At 36.7% G+C, this 24346-nt stretch overlaps 1 protein-coding gene across 2 annotated transcripts in view; it reads left to right on the top strand.

Annotated features, from left to right (window-relative positions):
- stard13a (StAR-related lipid transfer (START) domain containing 13a) overlaps positions 1 to 24346 on the top strand; it is a 57791-nt gene that overhangs the window by 3981 nt on the left and 29464 nt on the right. The window contains exon 2 of one of the 2 annotated variants that reach the window (XM_059538528.1): positions 5865 to 5895. In XM_059538528.1, coding sequence (XP_059394511.1) covers positions 5874 to 5895 — 22 coding nt within the window. In that variant the 5' untranslated portion in view covers positions 5865 to 5873. Of the gene's footprint in view, positions 1 to 5864; positions 5896 to 16721; positions 17221 to 24346 lie in introns of those variants that run through there. The other variant, XM_059538526.1, reaches the window with a different exon arrangement.

Below are 24346 nucleotides of genomic sequence, written 5' to 3' on the forward strand. Positions count from 1 at the left end.
TATTCTTGGTCAGACATGCAGGGCCAGCATTTCCTCTGGGTCCTTTCTTTTTTTAGAATATCACATGCGAGCCAGAAATATGGGTCGTATCAGAAACCTATTATTTCTTTAGCTAGTTGAATGGCCTTCATTCAATCCCAACTAGATCAGTTCATAGACACCTCTGAGACTAGCTAAGAATGAAGGTCAGTAACAAACCAAAAATAAACGTCCGCTTCCCTAAATGTGTCAACATTTTTTAGAGCTAGAGGTTAACCCTTTGATTAAAGAAAGAACTGTGGGCTATATGAAATTTCTTGGTCTTATGATTTTTATTTATTAATTGTTTTGTTTATTTTGCAATAAAGCATTTTGATCTTTGATACAACCATGATACTTAACTTGTGTGAATGATTCTCATATTTATGTATCATGGTATTTACATGGTACCTCAGGGTAAGAGTGGTGCAATTTTTTATTTTATTTAAAAATATGATTTTTATATTATAATAATAATAGTAATGAATTATTTTATATAATAAAATACTTGTACATTTTTTTATAAAAAAAAATAAAAGGTAACACTTAAAGCCTTGTATGTATGATGCATTATAAAAAAGGTTAATGCATCAATTATGCCTAGTAATATATATATATATATATATATATATATATATATATATATATATATATATATATATATATATATATATATATACAATGAATAATTGTAACCACAGTTAATACATTATAACACTAATCAATTCATTGTTACATTATGCATTTTAACTTTGGTTATAATTATTTACGATAAGATATGATGTATTACAAACACTGATCTATATATGATGCACATTATGAAAACTTCATGCATTATAGCCTTTAATAACACTTCATAATGCATCATACACAAATGCTTTAAGTAAAGTGTTAGAATAGAATAGAATAATATATAACAAATTAAATATTAAAATATGCTTTTTTAACAAAAATCAGTTTGATTCTCTTGCTTGCTAGGTGCTGCTGGACTAAGGCTGTCTGTCCACTTTATGCAGATATATTGTAGCTTTCAAATCAAAGACTAAAATAGAGTGTCCATTGATTGCTGAGTGAGATCTCTGTCTACTGGCTCTCTTGTGTAATTGGAGCCTCCAATCAATAAGAAAGCATGAGATCAGCATTGGCTGGATTTTTCAGAACTGAAACAACCTAATCAGCTCTCAGGACAAGTATTCATCCCAAACCTCCCCAGAAACTGACACATCCAGTTTAGTATTCCTGTGATACCTGTGACTAGACTAGAAAACTTTGTTGGCATTAATGGACGTGCATTAGCATGATTTAAATCATACTTATATGACCGCCATCAGTTCGTAGCAGTGAATAAAGAGGTATCATATCGATCGCAATATGTACAATATGTCGCTTGAGTACCTCAAGGCTCAGTACTAGGTCCATTACTCTTCACAATTTACATGTTACCCTTGGGAGATATCATCAGGAAACATGGTGTTAGTGTTAACTGTTATGCTGATGATACTGAGCTCTATATTTTTTTGCGGCCCGGCAAAACATAACAATTTGAAAAACTAACAGAATGCATTGTCGATATAAAAAACTGGATGATGAATACTTTCTTACTGCTAAATTCTGAAAAAAACAGAGGTGTTAATTATAGGACCTAAAAACTCTGCATGTAATAAACCTAGAATCCTGTCTAGGACTTGATGGCTGCTCTGTCAATTCTTTGTCATTGGTTAGGAACCGTGTGCTATTTGATAGCAATCCTTCTTTAGAAAGTCACATTTCTATCATTTGTAAAACTGCATTACGTCTGAATTACGACCCTATGCTCTTAATGTCAAATGCAGAAATGTTAATCCATGTGTTTATGACCTCAAGGTTAGATTATTATAATGCTTTATTGGGTGGTTGTTCTGCATGCTTACTAAACAAACTCCAGACTGTCCAAAATGCAGCAGCTAGAGTTCTTACTAGAACCAGGAAGTATGACCATATTAGCCCTGAATGGTTTAGCACCTCAGTATTTGAATGAGCTCTTGTTACATTATAGTCCTCCACGTCCGCTGTGTTCTCAAAACTCTGGCAACTTGATAATACCTAGAATATCAAAGTCAACTGCGGGTGGCAGATCCTTTTCCTATTTAGCGCCTAAACTCTGGAATAACCTACTTAACATTGTTCGGGAGGCAGACACACTCTTGCAGTTCACCCAAAAATACACATGAATTAGACGAAATGACTGACAACATGGGCACTATTTTCTCTAATACATTAGAAACTGTTACCCCCATCAAACTGAAAAAGGTTAGAGAAAAACGTACAGTGCCATGGTATAACAGTAATACTCACTCTCTCAAGAAAGAAACTCGTAGTCTTGAACACAAATGGAGAAAAACTAACTTGGACGTTTTTAGAATTGCATGGAAAAACAGTATGTCCAGCTATAGACAGGCTCTAAAAACTGCTAGGGCAGAGCATATACACAAACTCATTGAAAATAACCAAAACAATCCAAAGTTTTATTTAGCACAGTGGCTAAATTAACAAATTACCAGACGCCACCTGATTCAAATATTCCACCAACGTTAATTAGTAATGACTTTCTGAATTTCTTCACTGATAAAATAGATAACATTAGAAATAAAATAGCGAATGTAGATTCTACAGCGTCTAACACTTCAGTTTCATCCATCGCACCCAAAGATAAACTGCAGTGCTTTACAACTATAGGACAGGAAGAGCTAAATAAACTTATCACTGTATCTAAACCAACAACATGTTTATTAGATCCTGTACCCACTAAATTACTGAAAGAGTTGTTACCTGTAGCCGAAGAACCACTTCTCAATATCATTAACTCGTCGTTATCTTTAGGTCACGTCCCAAAACCATTCAAGCTGGCGGTTATCAAGCCTCTTATTAAGAAACCAAAACTAGATCCTAGTGTACTGGCAAATTATAGGCCTATTTCAAATCTTCCATTTATGTCTAAAATTTTAGAAAAAGTTGTGTCTGCTCAATTGAGCACCTTCCTGCATAAAAATGATCTGTATGAAGAAATAATAGTGTGTTTTATTTTCTATTTTGCTACATCTGCTTTACAATTTTTTTTTTATATTGCTACATCTGTTTTACAATTTTCTGTAAAGTATCTTTGAGCACTAAGAAAAGCGCTTACAAATTAAATGTATTATTATTATTATTATTATTAATTTCAGTCAGGGTTCAGGCCCCACCATAGCACAGAAACGGCACTTGTTAAAATTACAAATGACCTGCTTCTTGCATCAGATCAAGGCTGCATCTCATTTCTAGTCTTACTTGATCTTAGTGCTGCGTTCGACACCATAGATCATGACATACTCATAGATCGATTACAAAACTATACAGGTATTCAAGGGCAGGCTCTAAGATGGTTTAGATCCTACCTGTCCGATCGCTACCATTTTGTTTACTTAAATGGGGTGTCATCTCATTTATCATCAGTAAAATATGGAGTGCCACAAGGATCCGTCCTAGGTCGCCTTCTATTTTAAATATACATGTTGCCCCTTGGTAATATTATTAGAAAATACGGAATTAGCTACCACTGTTATGCTGATGATACTCAGCTATATATCTCAACGAGACCAGATGAAACTTCTTAATTATCTAAGCTGACAGAGTGTGTTAAAAATGTAAAAGATTGGATGACAAATAATTTTCTCCAATTAAATTCGGATAAGACAGAGATATTAATTATTGGACCAAAAAACACTACACAGAATCTTGTAGATTACAATCTGCAACTAGACGGATGTACTGTTACTTCCTCTACAGTCAGAAATCTGGGTGTTATATTAGACAGTAATTTGTCTTTTGAAAATCATATTTCCAATGTTACAAAAACTGCATTCTTCCATCTTAGAAACATTGCCAAGCTACGAAACATGTTATCTGTTTCTGATGCAGAAAAGCTAGTTCATGCATTCATGACCTCTAGACTGGACTATTGTAATGCCTTTCTAGGTGGTTTTCCTGCTTCGTCAATAAACAAGCTACAGGTAGTCCAAAATGCAGCAGCTAGAGTCCTTACAAGGTCAAGAAAATATGATCATATTACCCCAATTTTACAGTCTCTGCACTGGCTACCTATTAAGTTCCGTATCAGCTACAAATTATCATTACTTACCTATAAGGCCCTGAATGGTTTAGCTCCTGCATACCTAACTAGCCTTCTACCACGCTACAACCCATCACGCACCCTAAGGTCACAAAACGCTGGACTTTTGGTAGTTCCTAGGATAGCAAAGTCCACTAAAGGAGGTAGAGCTTTCTCACATTTGGCTCCCAAACTCTGGAATAGCCTTCCTGATAATGTTCGGGGTTCAGACACACTCTCTCTGTTTAAATCTAGATTAAAAACGCATCTCTTTCGCCAAGCATTCGAATAATGTATCTCTTAAATTGTGAGTGAAGTTGATCAAATGTGCATTTTTATTCATTAGCTTGGGTTAAACTAATTTTACTTTGTTGGATCAGCAGCTATGCTAATGATGTCTCTATTTTGTTTCTATGTTTTGCCACGGGATTTACATCCCATGGTAACTAGGATTTACACAATCTCCAGTCTGGATCCAGAACACCTGAGAAGAGATGATGCTGACCCTCAGAGGACCTCAGATGATGCTAACCCTGAATCAACAAACAGAACTAAGAATTATTGCTACATGTGTGACTGCAACATATAATAATTATTAATAAATAATATTAATAATGTTCATCGTCTAGCTGACTACGTCTTGTATTAATTTTTTCTAAAAATCCTGTCAAACGTGCCCAAACTGACAGTCACCACCATAAGCTACTACTAAATATTGTAGAAACATAATTTTCTGTAAAGTTGCTTTGTAACGATTTGTATTGTAAAAAGCGCTATACAAATAAACTTGAATTGAAAACTTGAATTGAATTCAAATATATATTAAAGACCCATCTCTTTAACCTGGATTACACATAACACACTAATACGCTTCTAATATCCAAATCTGTTAAAGGATTTTTAGGCTGCATTAATTAGGTAAACCGGAACAGGGAACACTTCCCATAACACCCTATGTACTTGCTACATCGTTAGAAAAATGGCATCTACGCTAATATTTGTCTGTTTCTCTCTTATTCCGAGGTCACCGTAGCCACCAGATCCAGTCTGTATCCAGACTGAGCCTGGTTTCTCTCAAGGTTTTTTGTCCATTCTGTCACCGATGGAGTTTTGGTTCCTTGCCGCTGTCGCCTCTGGCTTGCTTAGTTGGGGACACTTAATTTACAGCGATATCCATGACTTGATTGCAAATTATTGCACAGATACTATTTAAACTGAAGTGAGCTACATGATGACATCACTGAATTCAATGATGAACTGCCTTTAACTGTCATTTTGCACTATTGACACACTGTTTTCCCAATTAATGTTGTTCAGTTGCAGACACAATCTGTTTTGTTTAAAGCGCTATATAAATAGAGGTGACTATCTGCTTCTGTTTAAGGACATGTTCTCTTTTATGGACTGTAAGCCAGTGTAAAGCCAGCTATCGATGTTGGAATGTTGATGTTGGTTGATGATGCTTGTTGAGTCCTTAAAGGTCTGTTTCTCACGAGATAAAAGTATTTTATTCCTATCTGTTTAAAAATGAACTGCATTGCTGATGGCCTTTTGAACTTTGACGGTACATTTGTCATGCATTCACTTTCTGAGCGATTATTGTAGCCAAGTTCATGTTTTCAGTTACTCTTCTGAGGTCAAAGATCAAGGGTGAAGGTATCTGTGGTGACTTTCTGTATATTGTCAGTGACTCATTTAGCTTTTTTTTCTTCTTCTCTAGGAGGGGGCGATGATGAATTCAGACTCAGCAGGTAGGAAGACCTTTATTTCCATTCCCAATTGCAGTCCTGTTTCTGGTCTCATTACAGTTTCCATTCCACTGATTTGGTTTCTGTTCCTATTCATATTCGTCTTCTTAGTTTCCTGGTATTTTTAGATTTGAGCTCCTATTCCTTTTCAATATTTCTGCTTCTGTTTGTTTTTGCTGTTCCCATTTTAGTTTCCATTAATGTTTATTTTTTCTGTTCCAATATTTTTTCTTGTTTCTACTGTTTCAGTTTCCATTCCCTTTCCACTTTTGTTTTTCACCTCACTTGTTCCATGTCTGATTCTCTCCCAATTAATTTTCTTGTTTCAGTTTCTATTTCCATTTCCATTCCTGTTTCCACTAAAACTTTTTTCTTTGTCATTTCCATTTAAAATTTTCCAGTTTCCTGTCCTGTTTCTATTAAGAAAAATGTCCTTTTCTGTTTCAGTTCCAGTTCCAATTCCCATTCCCACACACATAGAAGTACTTACTTATGAAAATGTCCCTTCACAAGCATCCATTTCCATGACTGACAGTAAAATTGGATTTCTGGGAATGACTTCTCAGGTCTTTCCAGTATGTCAAAGCTCAGCTTTCCAAAAATAATGACAGGCTGTTTTCACTTTATGCCACACACACTGGTCAAAACACACATTCACAAAAGAATCAACCACACCACAGAAACCACACAGAGTGGCCTTAAAAGAACAGATGATAATGGATAGAAATGAGAGAAAAGACAACGTTTTAGATGGTTATTTCTCCCTGGCTGTATCTCCCTCATTAAGGCTCATATCCATTAGTTTGTGGTTGCAGCAGGTTTTGTAATGTACTGCTTAGCATTGTGAAATAGTTTCTGTTTCATGCTTCTTCTGTGGCATCTGGCTCGTGAGCGTTTTTTTGTAAACATCTCATTTGAAAAAAATGTAATGTATGTGTGTTTTTGTTAAAAATATTTGAGGTTTTGTTAAAGATTATTTTTATCAAAAGGTGGTTTGATAACTATGAGAAAGTATATAAAACAACATTACAAAATAGCAAGCGGTTTCCATGTCAGCAAAATGATTGTAAACCCAATTGGCAATTTTTTTGTCCATTGTATAGTTAAAGAAACAATCTTTTTTTGTAGGCGGGTTTGACAGTGTTGTGATTGACAGTGTCAGGCTTCAGACTCCACAGACACTAGCCCGAGTGAGTAAGTGTCTGAGCAGCTTCGCATTGTGTGTTTAGAAAGGACTCAGGTTTACCTTGGACTCCCAGCAAGAGCCATTATCAGGAGTCCAGTCACATTAATGTTATTGAGCAGCATTGGGTAAGTGTGTGGATGTGTGTAATGGGCCCCTGGAGGCACCACTGAGGTCAGAGGTCATGCCACACAAGGCCTTGAAATGCTCTCTCACATAACCTCACTGGCAACATGCGCTGTGTGGGTTTGAAAGTGTCAAATGCCCCAGTGCTGCATACAGTATATCTGACCTTCAGTATGTAAGTGGCATGTGTTTGCAGGATAGTGTGTGTATAAAAAGATTATTGTCAGTTTTGTTAAAGATTTTTAAGTAATTTTCTGAGTTTAAGTGACTTTAAGTATTAGATGACAGCATAGGTTATCTAAATGTAAAAATGAGCAAGACAGCTCAATATACAGAGTTCATGCATTTCTTTAAATGAATATTAGAGAAATGTTCTGTACTGTGTAAATTAATTTGCAAGAATTTGTACAATCAAGTGTTGCATAAAAGGTCATTCCGCCCCAGATCCCATCTGGTCCTCTGTCTCAGAGATCAACAGAGGTAGAAAACATGTTCTCCACTCTCTCCTTGTTAGAGTTAAATTTAGCTCCTGCCTGCTGTAGTGTGGAGCAGATGCACCACCTGTGTGTTTGAGAAAGAATCTGTGGGACATGAGAGAGAATATTTGTGTAAAGAGCTGAAAAGAGAAAGAGAAAAGGAAGCATTTGTTCTGCCCTTAATGACTTTAGGTTGATGGTTACTGGTATTCTGACTGGTCTGTACTGTTCCTGCATTGACCAAGAAGAACCAGCTGCTATTCTGTGCTGCAATAAAGATATTCAGATTTAGAATGCCTAACCATGGTAAAATCCTTGCAGTGAATGGCCTTGAATTCCTCACAGTGGCAACAGTTTGCAAAAAAATAAAAATAAATGGCATGGAGAGTTTGTTTGCTGTTTAAATTAAAAAGGCAAAATACTGTACTCAATATTCTGGCTATCTATGTTAATAATTATTTATTAATATATATATAACAGACATGAATGTTAAATCAATTTAATATATTTTAATTTATATATATATTATTTAAAATATATTTTAGACTTTGATGCTTAAATACACACTGCTCTTCTGGTCTAAAGTTTGGAATAATTGATTTGTGTGTGTTTGTGTGTGTGTGTTTAAAAAGGGCTTTTAAACTCACTAAAGCTGCATTTATTTAATGAAAAATACAATATTACTAAAAACATTAATATTGTGAATGGTGCTGTCAAATGATTAATCGTGTGTAATCTTATCCAAAATAAAAGATTTAGTTTACATAATATATATGTGTGTACTTTTTATATTTATTATTTATGTATGAATATACACACATACGGTATATATACTGAAAATATGTATTTACATGTACTGTATATATCTATATTCATATAATTTATGTAAATATATTTAATATATAAACATAACATATTTTCCTGAAATATATACATGCATGTGTCTTTATTTTATACATCATAAATATACACAGTACACACATGATGTACACATAAACTTATTTTGGATATGCAATTAATCGTGATTAATCGTTTGACAGCACTAATTGTGAAATAATATAACTGTTTTCAATTTGAATACATTTTAAAATGTAATTTATTCCTGTGATGGAAAGGTACATTTTAGCAGCCATTAGTCCAGTCTTTAGTGTCACATGATCCTTCAGAAATCATTCATTTGTTTTATTAAAAGGCTTAAGAATCAGTCTTTCCATTGAATATTCATTAAATGTATAGGATGAATTGGGATTAACAGAATATAAATCAGCATGTAAGCTGAATGTTGTTACCTCTTTGACTTGCTTCTTTTCTATTTGTTCTGATAGAAATCTGTGTTGATATGGGCAATAGGTCAGTTGTTATTATGGATGGGACACACACCATATATGTAATATAGAATTCCCCACACTCTTCTTTTTGCTTTCCAGGTGCTCATCTAAATTAGTTAAACCCTCTTTCTCCAAGGGTACACCTGTACCACAGCTGCAGTAAAATGTAAATCTGTTCAAAGCCAGCTGGAGGATTTAACCCCCAACACATCTCACCCCAAGAATTAATCTTTTGCAATGCTGTATTATCTTTAGAGATGCTTAAGCGCTTACGGACCACATTGATCCCAAAATTTCAATTTCATCAGGATTAATCCAATCTATTTACTGTGATATTCCTATGACCTAAAAACACGCCCCATATTGTGTCCCTTGTGTATGTGTGTATCATAATAGTGGTGCACATTCAATTCTGTCAATTCTTTCTTATTGAATTAGTGTTTTTGAGTCCACATCTCACAGGAGAGGAGGAATGTTTTTTCCAAGAGTCCACTAGCTTGTTTTCAGTTGCCTTAGGACGTAATGTTTTACCAAGCAGGTTTGTGTGTGCGTGTGAATGTGCATGCTCTTCGGTGGGTGGGTAAGTGGGTTTGGGGGTGTGCATCTGTTCATGCATGCTTGCAAATTAATATTAATTACATTCTGCCTCTTTGTTAATAATCTCTTGTTAAAATCCGACCAATCAAATCTCAAATGGCATTTTACAGTTAAATACTGTTACTACGATGGACTTTTCTTTATTATTAGTGAAATTTGTGCTCACTTTCACTGCACACATACGTAGCGTCCCCCAGGGTAATACTTCACTGTTTGCTCTTTTTTTTTTTAGTACATCACGTATTTGTATGTGTCTGCTTATGTGGAGCTTGAAAGTGACCGTGCATGCATCAGCAGTCAGTAGTGTGTGTACTGTACGTGAGTGTGTGTGTGTGTGTGTGTGTGTGTATGTCAGCATACAGCAGCAGGTACAGTAGAACTGCTTCTACGAAATGCAAACCCAGCACATAAGAAGCCCTTTTTTCACGAGACCCAGCATGAACCTGTGACCTTGCACAAATTGTTTCTCTGTATTATGGCCATGACAATGTTTCTATTTTGCATTTTTTAGATAATACTGTACGTTGTAGTTTTACACTAATAGTATTTTTTTATGTTCCTGTATCCCCTGCTGCAGATATGTATTTCATTTTTAAGGTTTTTCATTCACTGAATTTCTTATTTTGTCTGAAACCTTTGACATCTGTTTAGACATTGCTCCAAAATAGACCTGCCAAGTCTATCATTTTAAAACACTTTTCAACTTCTCCTCAAAGAGCCTCTATATGAAAATAAATATCTTTATATTGTTTTGCTAAGGAGAACAGAAGTGCTCCTAAGATTTCACATTCACATGGATTCGCTCCAATATTCTGCAGTCATATGACCAGAGAAATTAATGCTCTTAGAAATTTTCTCAATAAATGTCACAGCTCTTAGAGGGAAATGTCTTTGTCTTAGATTATATACAGGGCCATGTAGAAAGTGCAGCAGATGTCTGCAAAATTGGAACATCTGCCATTCACAACCGTTTTTCACTGTGTGTGTGTGTGTGTTTAGTAAAAATTTGAGCTTTCATCATGTATTCAGCTATGGTTTTAGTATTTGTATTAACAACAGATAACACTGATTTGAATTTAATCAGATAGTTTTAATGTACGTGCAGAAGCTTTTTGCAGAGGATGTGTGAGCTTTTTGTGAAGGTGTGACATTATTTAGGAAGAATACACTCACTCACACTGAAAAAGACATTTACATTAGTCATTTAGCAGACACTTTTATCCAAAGCGACTTACAAATGGATTACATGTATCACCCGTGAGGACATGTGTCTGTTCTGATTAGACATTGCCTGTCAGCACAGGACCTGATAGAACACAGAGTGATATTTCCAAACTCTCTGGCACTTCAGGCATCTATTTTTCCTTGGAAAACTCACTGAGGCTAATCTGAGGACAGGCAGGGGACATTCAACCATATGCATGATTTGGCATATTAATATGTATAAATATGAATGTAGAAAAATGTCACAGTGTGTATGCTGTTGCATACATGCGGTAATGCTTGCACAAGTCCAATTAGACTCATCTTGTGTGGTATTTAGATCTGATTAAAAAATAACGCTCAATAAAAAGAGTTGTGTGGGACGGCATATTTTGCAGGCAGTAAAAAAGAAAGCTCTTGGCTCAGCAGTTAACAGCGCATCGCATTTAAAACCACATGGTGTTGTTACAGTAAGACGCTATAAGAGATGCTCTAGCGTAAAACTGTTGGATGTTTTGTAATAACTGGAGAGAGTTTTGAGAGTCTCAGAGATTCAACTCCAGTAGGATGTCAGATTAGTTTTTTTCTAAATGAAGGTTGCTTAATTAGCCTGCTGTGCAAGTGTTGAGCACTTTTAATTGGACTGCTAATTCAGCACTCTGAGCACTCTGTTCCTACAACAAACCGCACACACAACCCTCAACCCTCCCATGGAATTGTTGGCATCAGGGTGTGTTTTCCAGTCGACGGTGGCCACTCACTCTTGCCCTCTTGGGTGGCACTGTGATTCCCACTCCTGGATGGTAATTTGAGGGGTTTCAAACTCCTTAGAGCACTTCAGTTAAAGATCTGGCAGCATTTGTTCTGGACGTTATAGTGTTTATTATTATTATTATTATGTTTATTATTTCACCATCATCATACCTCGAATTTCCTTTTTATAATTTTTGGTTGTAATATAAATGTTTTATAATATTTTTAAATATTTATTATAAAATAAATATAACATTTTATAATCATATATATATATATATATATATATATATATATATATATATATATAATTTATACAATATTAGAAATGTTACTGTTGTGTGTGTGTGTGTGTGTGTGTGTGTGTGTGTGTGTGTGTGTGTGTGTGTGTGTGTGTGTGTGTGTGTTTGTGTGTGTGTGTGTCTATACTCTGTATAGTAATTTTAGTAAAATGGAAAGCCTTTAATTTGGGTGATATAAATTGAGGTGTGGTTATTATCAAATTTTTAGGTGTATGTTTTTAAAAAAAAAAAGAAATTAAGAGGAAGCTTTATCATTTTTTTTTTTTTAAATGTATAGTATGTTCATTAAATTATAATTTTTTTTTAGTTGGATTTCTTTTTTTCTTTTTTTCACTCATTGGTCATTATTATTATTTCACATTTCTTGGTAATCTATGGGTTATTATTTTGCTGTTTGGTTAATAAAGTGGCTAATAATACTGTACAATTTCTGCAATGATTTATACTTTCTGGATCATGCAAAGGCACTGAGTTTATGTCTTGCCAGAAATCTACAAGAGCTTACACTTACAGAACACATACTCTTCTATCTGCCTTTTCCCCCTTGCTGAGTATTTTGTAGTTGATGCTGTGTTCGTGGTTTGGTCTGTACTAGACTGTCTGTCTATTTATAGTTCAGACATCAGTAAACCCTATTTAGAAATGCAGACCTCGCTTAAATGTCCTCATAGTGTAGTAAATGCTTAAATGGGCACTCTGTAATGTTCTCTAATGGATTATGTGTACATTGTGTGTGTGTGTGTAATGTGGGTATAAATGAACTCTTTCTAATGCACTGTACTGGGCAACATTTATCTTAATTTGTGTAAGAGGATGTATGGGGATGACCTGATTATGGAATACCAGAGAAAGAGAAAAAAAAGATGTCTAAATAAATACCCATACATACATACATACATATATCTGCATCTGTGGATTCCACCAATGGCAGTTCAAAAGGCCAGAGAGGGCTGATTTTGAGAAGGAGGGGGGTTTGTGATCCAGCAGGATATTTTGTCCCTCTCAGCCTCAGGAGAAATCAGTAGCTCTGAGTGGCCAACACAAACACTGGCTTCTTCTGGATAGTAGAAACTCTTATATACACATAAACACACTTCCTCTGCATCCATTAGCCATTGTTTGGAACCAGCCCATCCCCTCATCCCCAGTAATCCTCACCTCTATGATAATAATCTCACACCATTATTAAGTACTTTAGGAACCAATTAAAACAACTCTTCGGGGATGGAAACAATCTATTGGTGTGTTTATGTTGTGGAAGAGAGATCCAAAGATGGGACACTCTGGGCAGGGCAGGACTCGATCGAGGCTCCAGACAGCCTCTGACCCATTTTACAGGCTTTTTGGCTCTCCCATGCTGAAATGCTGCTGATGAGACTGGTGCCATTAGATTCATTGCTGATCTGTCTTTTCTGGAATATTTGGGTTTAGCGTAACAAAATTTGTTAATAAGGGTTGTTTGCAGTACAATGTGTCGATAAAAATAGCCCTTGTTTTTTTTTTTCTTATTTCATATGCAAAAAGAGGATGTTTACATAGAAGTCCCAAAGGCACAGCAACAAAACATGTCTTGTTCATTCAGGGTCGGAGAGAGGGTGGAAACATTTTGGCAGATTTTAAACATTAGAAGTCAAAGCCCTCATGAAAGAAAACAAAATAAGCTTGTTAAACCATTAGAATATCATGTCAGAATTTTACTTTTGAATTTACAACCTCGAACACCTCAAACCAGGCATTTTCTTATTTTTCCAAAATAGGCCGAGTTTTCATGATTTTCATCACATCTCAGAAACTCGGATGATTCAGACCCCAGATTAAAACAGCCACAAACTCACAAATAAGGTCAATGAAAACAGCACCATCTGGCAGACAGCTTCTTCCTAATCTTGATGTTCCTCATTTTTTAAACTGTGGTGATAGAAATGATTCCAGAGCAACAGGGGGTCTACAAAAGTTCGGAAACAGCAGGGAAACGTCAGTTGTAGGATATTAGGCATGTTTGGAATTAGGGGAAAGTCTGAGGATGAATTTTTGTCCAAGAGGCATCTAAAAGATGTGAGGTGTGGTTGCAGAAGACAAGAGAGGAAGGAAATAGTTGTATTTACTGGAAACTTGAAGGGGATTTCCATGTTTTGACGAAGATGAGCCTTGATGTGCAGAGAAGCCCCTATACTGAAAGTTAGATCAGTGACTATGTCCATCTGACCTTGCGGCCCTGCATTCCTCGGTCACTGAACGACCACAATCCTGTAATTATTTACCAAAACTAAAATCCACACATGCACTGCTTTCTCAGCACTGGCAAAAGTGCTGTCTTTTCGATTGGAATCCACATCATCTGGAATTTCATGGAGGGCAAAAGATTGAGTTTGAGAGTTTGAAAGATGCAGGTTTAAGTTGGTAACACAGATATGCCATGCTGACCAATAAAAAGATATTTGGTATAAAAGTGACCTCTGTGTGAACTGTGCTTTATACATCACTACACCATTGAAAATGGAAAATTGACCTTTTGCCTCCTGCAATCTGTGATCCTTATAAGGGTGGTACATTTTTTTCTTTCCTTTTCTTTTTCATTTATTAGTTTCAAGTATAATTTGCTGTTATGTTAATCTTTTACACAACATCAAAGTTATATAATGTGACTCTAAAGTTTAAGTGTGTAAAGTATGAGTATTAAAAAAAGGAGGGAAAATCCTTAGCCTTATCCAGAAACTGAGAGTTGTGCCATTTTAAGTCCCTGTTTCTCACTGATTCTGTGAACATCTGTCTGTCCTAATTCTATCCCATTACACGCCTGCGCACAACGGCATGTTTGCTCACAAGAACAGGTCTCCTGTTGTGATTGGCTGCTCTATGTTAGGCATTTGGGGGTTGATTTATCCTGATTTTTGTTGGACAAGTGAAGGGCATATTTCTAGAAGATTTTGTGATGCGTTCTTGCATTTGGGACAATTTTAAGAAAGTAGTACAAGATGCAAAAGGCCATTGACTCCCTCTGATGCCCATGTGTCTCTGATATGAATATTCATTAGGGTCTCCCTGAGGGGCCCCGGTGACTCAATATAAATTCACTCTTTCACACAGATGATCAGTTAGCTGATAACCACACTAACACGGAGTGACATTTGGGGCCACGCACAGGTTACACATTCATACAACTTTGCGGTTGAATTTTTGATTTACATTTTCTGTTCTTATCCTTGATCGCATAGTAAGGTTAAATTATCATTGTCGTTTATGATTAATAAAGGCTTTTATTAAATTTCTTCACAGCCCTGCCCTTCTAAAATGCGTGAAACATAAATCACCTCACTAGGATGTATATAGATATGTTAACACTTCTTCTTGAAGTGTGAGACCTCAGTGGCGCTGAGACCCTTTCAGCGCCAGCCTGGCTCCAGCACCACTGTTTACCAGGTAGAGTTACTCCAGCGTTTTATTTTGAGGTTTGAGTTGCGGTTAAAACCTTTTCCTCTCAGTTTTTGTGCTGAGGAGGTTCAGGCTCTGTTGCAGTGCCATATCAGGTCTAACTGTGACCCACCTATGATGGAAGTGTGGATCAGACTGACTGCTTTAACCCTGTGTTCATGGCTTTCCCTTTCTCTCCACACCTCGCGCCAGTCATGTCACCACTGTAACCTACTGACATAAATCTCCAACGTAAAACTTCCCTCTGAAACACCCCCTCCAGAGAGGGAGCTGAGCCAGTGTAATGCCTGACACCCACAGACACTGGAATGTGTGTGTGTGTGTGTGTAAGATGTGAACATTAAAGAAAGACAGGACTTCACGTGTAACTGGATAGTGGACGTAAGTGTAAGTAGTGTCATGCAATATGACTTGCTGCAATTTAAAAATGTTATATTCAATTATATTTTCACATCCTTACTAACCATACTTGGCCCCTAAACCTAAACATTACACTTTTGCAAGTAAAAGTTCTCACTTTAACTGAAAGACATACATTACACCATTTAAAAGTTAGCTTTTTTCAGCAAGGATACATTAAACTGATCAAAATTCACATTTCCATTTCAAATAAATAGTTATTATTATTTTTCTGTTCATCAAAGAGTCCTGAAAACAATGTCTCATGGTTTTCACAAAAATATGCAGCACAATTGTTTTCAACAATTTTTTTATTTTTATTTTTTTAAGAAAAGTTTCTTTAGCACCAAATCAGCATATCAGAATGATTTCTGTGAAGACTGAAGCAATGGCTGATAAAAATACAGCTTTACCATCACAGAAATAAACTACATTTGTACTTTTGTGATTTCACAATATTTTACTGTTCTTTTGATTAAATAAATGCAGCCTTGATGGGCATAAGACACTCATTTTTCATAAATATTAGGTCAGGGCAAAGTTGTTCTTCTTCAAGATGTCACTTGCTTTAACTGTTATAAATTCATACAATTGATAATTGTTTTCTGCTTTTACTTTTAATTAACTGTTTAATTTTTGTTGCTCAAAAAAAGGCTATAATGAGCTGTTTTCCACTGTGACAGCATGCTCCACTAAAGGTCAACAAGGTTTCATGGCCATTAATAATGGAAATGTTCAATTTTCTTTTTCTTTCTTTCCTTCTTTCTTTCTTTCTTTCTTTCTTTCTGTTGTTATATAGTTATATGCTATTTTATACAAATTGAAACACAAGGACAGAGATGGATAACACACACAATACTATATATAGAGACCGTGCAAATGTTGTGACAACAGTATTTCGTCTATGAAATTAGAAGTGGAACACAGAGAGATAGAGCTGGATGCCAACCGCCGTTAAATTGGAAAGAATAAGAGAGAGTTAGCGAGAGGGAGAGAGAGATAGCGAGAGAGAGAGAGAGAGAGAGAGAGAGAGAGAGAGAGAGAGAGAGAGAGAGAGAGAGAGAGAGAGAGAGAGAGAGAGACGTGTTGTAGTGAAGGTACCCTGCGCCTCTGCATTGCATTAGTGCTGGGAAGTTCACACAGCTGTTCTCCCTGGCATATTGCGCTGATTACAGACGCGGGAAAAACCTCAGAGAGCATGATACCAATCCGAGTGGATCCTGCGTTCGAAGCAGCCTCGTGTCGGAGCGGAATATAAACACGCGTCGCTGTTCTCCTGCTGCAAGGTGACGTAGCGCCGCGTATCAGGTTGGAGTGACGACAACTGCGGCACCGGAGCGAGCGGCGGATAACGGTCCTCTCCGCGGAAACCCGGGCGCGGCGCTGATATGTGTTACCGTTCACGATGACAACGAGGCGAAAGTCCAGCAAACTGCAGCTTCGGCGGTCAATCAGCGAGCAGCTGCGCGACTCTACGTCGAAAGCCTGGGATTTACTGTGGAGAAACATACGGGAGAAGCGACTGGCAGGTCAGTGGCAGGACACGAATCAACTTTTAGAAATAAACATCAGTGCATCGTCCATTTGGTCATATATAAAACCATATATAATACCTCGGGAAGGTCAAGTTTTTAGGTCATGCTCATTATAATGTGTCCTCTTGACTGGGATGGATTTAATAAGCTTGCATGTGATAAATGCTTGCGCTGTCTATAAATAATTAAAATCGACATTGACATTGCGCTCTACCGGTCTGTTCTGCACGTAATGTCATTACCGTTAGCCGATGTCTGCTGCCTCTCAACTCGATTAAATGCGCTGCATTCCTGCGCAAAAACTAATCAGGACACTCGACCCGTGTCACGGTTTTCACCTATTTTAAATGTTAACATTCTAAAAAGTGGTAGGCTATATTGTGGAGTATTGTGTTTTTTTTTCTAGTGTATCTCGGGATTTTAAATGTTTTTGTTTGTTCTTCTTCTAACGTGATGTAATAGTAACTGAATATGTTTATAAGGCCTATGGGACATTCTACCAGAAACGTACATTTGCTGTCCTGGCACTACTATTGTTTTATAAAACTGGTGTAATCCACATATTTCCCAAAACTGTCATACAGTGAATTAATTTAGAGAGTTTTACAACAGATTATGTTATGTATTTGATTAAATTGTTTTTTATTTTTGTTTAAAAAACCCTTTTTAAAATTAAGAACCCCTAAAATGTACTGTCCCAGGTCAAATCTCAATTCTATACATCATATAAATAATAATTATACATTTGAAATTCATAGAAAAAACAATACCATAGCACATTTAAGATGTTATAATTTGTATTATTCGATTAAAATCTTCAGTAAAATGAATTAATAATAAATAAATCGATTTTTTAAAAGTGTCCCCGGGTTTCTGTCATGCCCTGTCACACTTGCATAAAAGATTCCAAGAAAAGTGTGTGATATCTCTTTAAGGTCCCAAATCACAGGAAGTGACCTCATTTGCCTCTCATCACACACTGACACCAACCAGAGGTAAGTTCTGTCCTTGAATTTTGTAATTTTAAGCCTTTCTGCATGTTTTTACCTGAGGTCGAGCTACTACGTCAGTTCCTGTCACGCAATAATGTCCCAGAAAATGTATGTCAATAGGTTTAGATTTGGAACAAATTAAATCTTTTGTGTAAATACTCTCTGAAATGTTGTCAGTTTTTATGCTAACATGCTAAATTGCTGAGTCATAGCTATTAAAATGGCTGACGGTCAGGCCCTGTCACGTCAGGCCCTGTCACATTTCACTGTGACAGGGCCTGACATTCTGTGACGGGGCCTGATACATTGCTTGTTTGTAGTGAATACCACAGGTAATCTTCTTGTTTCATTGCAGATGAATATGTTGACTACTGCTAACATTTGTTTATTTATTTATTTATTTATTTATTTTGAATAAACGCCTAATTTCAATTCAAATTCAATTTAATTTTGATGCTGCAAACGCTCATAAATGATATATACAAATCTCTCTTTTGTCTGCGACAAAGATGAGCTGCATTTTAAGTTGTTTTGTTTATAAAAAAACGAACAAATGTTTATAACTGTATATTTGCATAATAATGAGTAATCAATGAAATTCAAACAGATTTCAATGGCACCAGTTAGTGCAGCGGAGAGGCAAAGACAGTGTCGGGCCCGTCGAAATGCTGATCCAGATAGGAAGGAGAGGCATCTTCAGAAAGAGAGGGACAGATGGAAACTGAAAAATAGCAGGAAGAAAAGTATTAAGGAAATGAGTGAGAGAGAACAAAGGCATAAGCGCAAGTCATGGCGGGAACAACAGAGACGATGTAGGCTGAACCAAAAGGCCACTGATTTGCAGCCACAAGGAGAGCCAGAACCAGGGACAGAGCCAAACTCAGGGCCATCATGGTTAGCAAGGACCAACTTTCTGATGACTCACACATAACATTATGAATAACTCACTATTGAAGTAATACAGCATTATACCCATTAAACGTACATTTAAGTTAGTAAGAAGGTGGTCAATTCAGAACGTCGGTTCATCCTTCGGTTCTTCCCCTTCAGTCACACATTCACACTCTCTCACTGAAAACTCTGTCCCTCTCATACACACTAATTATTAATTTATATTGAATTGTTTTCTAATGTAATCTATGTTTTTGGCAGGCAAAAGTTAGCTGGACAAAAACATTCCAAGAAGACGAGGAGAAAGCTTCATGTTGAACTAAAAGTACTGAAAAAGTTGCTTTGTGATGAGAGAAGAAAAAAGGAAAAATATAAAAAAAGGTTCGAGAGATTGCTCAAAAGATCAGGGTCCCCGAATACAAAGAGACAATACACTAGGAATGGAACCAAACAAGATCAACATGAACGTTTCCAAGAAGCATTGGTTGAAGACCTACAAAAACGCGTTGAAGAGGCACAAGGAACTGCAAACATGAGGGTTATCACAAGCCTTTTGTCAGGGTCAATTCTAAAAAAATACAAACTGAAAAAATATGCCCAAGAAACTTTAGGTTTTACTCGGCGTCGCTGGAAAACGATCGGGGGGGATCCATATGCCTTCTCAAGAAAGAAGTGTGTCCGCATGTCGGAGGATTTAAAAAACAATGTAAAAACATTCTACTTGAGAGATGATGTCAGCCGCATGACCACTGGTAAAAAGCAGACCGTCACAAAAGTGAAGATAAGAATGCAAAAGAGATTTCTCTTAGATACACTCAGGAACCTGCATATGAAGTACTTGTCGGATAATCCAGAGAGATCCATTTCATATGCGCTGTTTTGCAGACTGCGGCCATACTGGGTAGTGCACCCTACAATATCAGACAGATCTACATGCCAGTGTAAACTGCATGAGAACCTGGGCTTCATAGCTCAGAGGCTTCATAGCCTGGCATTACTTGCCACCCCAGATCTTGATACGCTGACAACACAAATATGTTGTGATCCAAATAGCAGGGATTGTATGCACAATCTCTGTGGGATGTGCAGAAATAAAGACTTCCCCATGCTGAAGGAGTATGAGGGCTCCACCCAAGTGGAGTATTGGCAATGGGTGACTGAAGAGACAGAACACTCAAAAGAGCTCACAGTCTTCAAGAAGACTGTGAAAAAGACCATTGAGACATCTCTAGAGGGTCTAATTGAACTTTTTAGTGATATGATGTCTAAATATAAACGCCATCTCTTCAACATCCGCCAACAATACAGATACTGCCGGGAACTGAAACAGAACCTGGATGAGAATGAATGCATTATCCATGTGGATTTTTCCGAGAATTATGTATGCAAGTATGCCTCTGAGATCCAGGCTGTGCACTTTGGTGCATCTCACGAGCAAGCCACGTTACACACAGGGATACTGTATGCAGGAGCCAATGCGGAGCAAGTTTGTTTCAGTTCTATCTCTCCATCCCGACAGAAGGGCCCCCCTGCCATATGGGAACATCTACAACCTGTGTTGTCATACGTGAAGAACCGCTTCCCTCTGGTTTCAGTAGTTCATTTCCTCAGTGATGGTCCATGCTCCCAGTACAGACAGAAGGGGAACTTCTTCCTCTTCACTTCCCTTCTGTACAAAACTGGGTTTAAAGCTGGGACTTGGAATTTCTTCGAAGCCAGTCATGGCAAAGGGGTGCCGGATGGGGTTGGGGGTACCCTGAAGAGGACAGCTGATCGTTTGGTGAGCCACGGTTGCGATCTAAAAAATGCAACAGATCTGTTTGACGCTTTGGTCAATACAAACACAACTATTGTGCTGTTTTATGTCAGTGAGGAGTCCATTGACAAAGCAATAAGAGAGATGCCAGAGAACATTCCCCAGGTACCAACAACCATGAAGATCCACCAGGTTGTCACAACCACAGCTGGTGAGATGGTGTACCGTGATGTGAGCTGCATGTGTGCTGTACAGAAGGTACTTACATGCACATGTTTTGGCGCCAAATCCTTCTCATTTAAGTCAGAAAGCAGGAAATCTCGTCCAATGCAGGAGATTGCATGGGGTCCTGATGTTGTGGATAGGTGGTGTGTGGTCAAATATGATGGAGACCTGTACCCAGGCATTATCAAAGCCTTTGATGAGGTGCAGGCGCAGGTCAAATGCATGCATCGAGTAGGGGTTAACAGGTTTTTCTGGCCCGCGCGAGAGGACGTGATTTGGTATGTGTTTGATCACGTAATCAGTTTCATACCTCCTCCCCGACCCGTAACTGCTCGACACCATGAAATTGAAAGAGATGTGTGGGCAAAACTTATTGCCAACATTACTGAGGGGTAGGGCAGTACATTACTTACAGTAAGACTCAGGGGCATTAATTTGAAAAGTTAGTCCTGGAACAAACCATCAAATACAAATACATCAATTTGTTATTAAAAAAGCATACCTAACTGAATCAGTTATATTACCTGCATGTAAGGATTTAATCATTAATGTTAGGAAAAATACATGTTTAGCTATTTTAGTGCTTGTTTTAAAAGTATTTTTCTTGTTAGTGCTGATACAAATACTGAGGGGTAGGGCAGTACATTACTTACAGTAAGACTCAAGGGCATTCATTTGAAAAGTTAGTCAAATACATCAATTTGTTATTAAAAAAGCATACCTAACTGAATCAGTTGTAAAAATACATGTTTAGCTATTTTAGTGCTTGTTTTAAAAGTATTTTTCTTGTTAGTGCTGATACAAATACTGAGGGGTAGGGCAGTACATTACTTACAGTAAGACTCAAGGGCATTAATTTGAAAAGTTAGTCAAATACATCAATTTGTTATTAAAAAAGCATACCTAACTGAATCAGTTGTAAAAATACAGGTTTAGCTGTTTTAGTGACTGTTTTTTAAATGTCTTTTTCTTGTTAGTGCTGATACAAAAAATTAAATACATCAATTGGTTGTACATCAAAATGGTTTTGTACAATACAATAATACCAAAGACAAGTGTGCTGTGTGTATTGTTTCTTCTATTATACAGCTCTTAAGTTACTGATTCAATAAGGAATCTGGGTAAAGATATATGATAACATATAGGATATATTAATGAATTTTACTTGTAGCATACACAGGTTTAAAGAGGCTGATAATAGGCCTATTAGAGAATTAAAACACTGTTCACTTTTTAAAATCGAGACTATCTTTTCCCATTGTTAATTGTGTTTGGTTAATTTTTATTAATAAAGACTTATCCACTATTTAAATACAGATTTTTAGTATATTACTACAAATTATAAACATTTAGTTTTTTTAGTTTTACAGAGAAAATCTGGTCATTTTAATGTAAATCGTAATGCTTGATGGAAAAAATGTCAGTCCTGTCACAACATTGTCAACCCTGTCACACCATGGTCAGTCCTGTCACAAAGTATATTTTAGTCCAAAAATGGCTATTTTGATTATAACAATTATTGAAATGGGTATATAGTGATAGTAAAGACTGGATTATATATTTACAATAATGCGTTGGTAACAAACTTTACCCAAAAAGCCCCTTATTCAACAACATTATGTGAACCTGATGGTCATTCTTTATCTAAGAGCCCACAAAACAAGCAAAATCAGCCTGATAGCTGTGTTTTTTTTAATGAATTATATGTTTCCTTCAATAAGGGACAGATCCTCATTAAAATGATGATATTTGTACAGAAGAGAGCATATTCTTTAACACACTTACAATATCAGCCATGTCTGTGACGGAGCCTGACATTTTAAAGAGTAACTGCATATTAAAATGCTTATTATTCAAAAATTATTATGTGCAGAGGTGGGATTTCAATAATTTACAATTATTCACTATCTCCTTTGTTAAAATCAGTGTTAAAGTTGAAGGTTAATACTACTTTTTGTTTGTTTCTTTTGGGATAGAAAATGTACGTTTCTGGTAGAATGTCCCCTATAATTCTCATCCATTTTAACATATCTATATACAGTAACAGTATAAAAAGTATAAAAACTCTTACTCGCTTTACACCATCAATAGTCTTTTATCAGCTTTATCTTGTAGGAAATTTCAGTCTTTAAGATTGTGCTTTTTACCTGAGCTGTCAAACAGTGTTAGGAGAATAATTTAATTTGTTCAGGTTGCAGGAAACAGGTTAAAATTTGTGAAAGATTATGATTGTTGGATTCTAAATGACATTTATGATTTCTGTCAAAACCCTTTTTTATTTACAGTCAAAGTCAAATTGCATTTAGAATCCACTTGGTTAAGAAGTCTGAGGGGGCATGTGAATGAATGGTTTATTATAGTATTTTAGTGACCTATATTGAGCTTGAGAATCTTTCTTCGGATGTCCTGGTGGAATAATGTAATTCTAGTAAAACTGAGTCCATTATGAAAAGTGACGTGACATTCAGCCAAGTATGATGACCCATACTCATAATTCGTGCTCTGCATTTAACCCATCCGATGTGCACACACACAGAGCAGTGAACACACACACACACACACACACACACACACTGTGAACACACACCCGGAGCAGTGAATGGCAACATGAATGGCAAGGCTCTGTTGACTCATTTGTGGCTTTAAGTGAGGAAATGACAGGAAAAGTTTGTTTAAAAGCAATCTGGACTATCAGAGCTGTAAAGACTCTCTCTCCTTCAACCCACTAACCTCATTCTTCTCTTTTCAACCCGAGGGTTCATTTCTGCTCCAGCCCTCAGACCTTTTATTCTTTGGGTAAACATCGCATATTAAGACGAATATATTAAAATCACAATGTTTTGTAGATGTGTTGATTTTAGTGGATATAGAATTGGTGGACTTGTGATACTGATAAAACATGTGGGATTACTGTAAGCGGTATCCCCCTGATTTAGACCATGAACAACTCACCTCTGTTTGACCCATGCTGGATTTAGCTTATAAGTGAATGCCCATAATGACACGGGTTTGTTTTCATGGATCAAGTCCATGTTTAGGTAATTTTGGCACAGCCCTTATGTGGGTGACTTGAATTCTGTAGCGGTTATGCAGCCTGAAGAAAGTCCTTAGCTGAACTGAGTGAATTGCATTCCATGAACACCAGATGGCAGTCATTGTCAGATTCTCCTCAGCATGCTTTCAGCAGTATCTTTCCAGGCTTGTCCATGCATGCTTCAAACATTCAAGGTGGGAAACCTACACATTGCTAGCATAC

This window comes from Carassius carassius, chromosome 45, assembly GCF_963082965.1.
Source record: "Carassius carassius chromosome 45, fCarCar2.1, whole genome shotgun sequence".
Taxonomy (NCBI): Eukaryota; Metazoa; Chordata; class Actinopteri; order Cypriniformes; family Cyprinidae; genus Carassius; species Carassius carassius.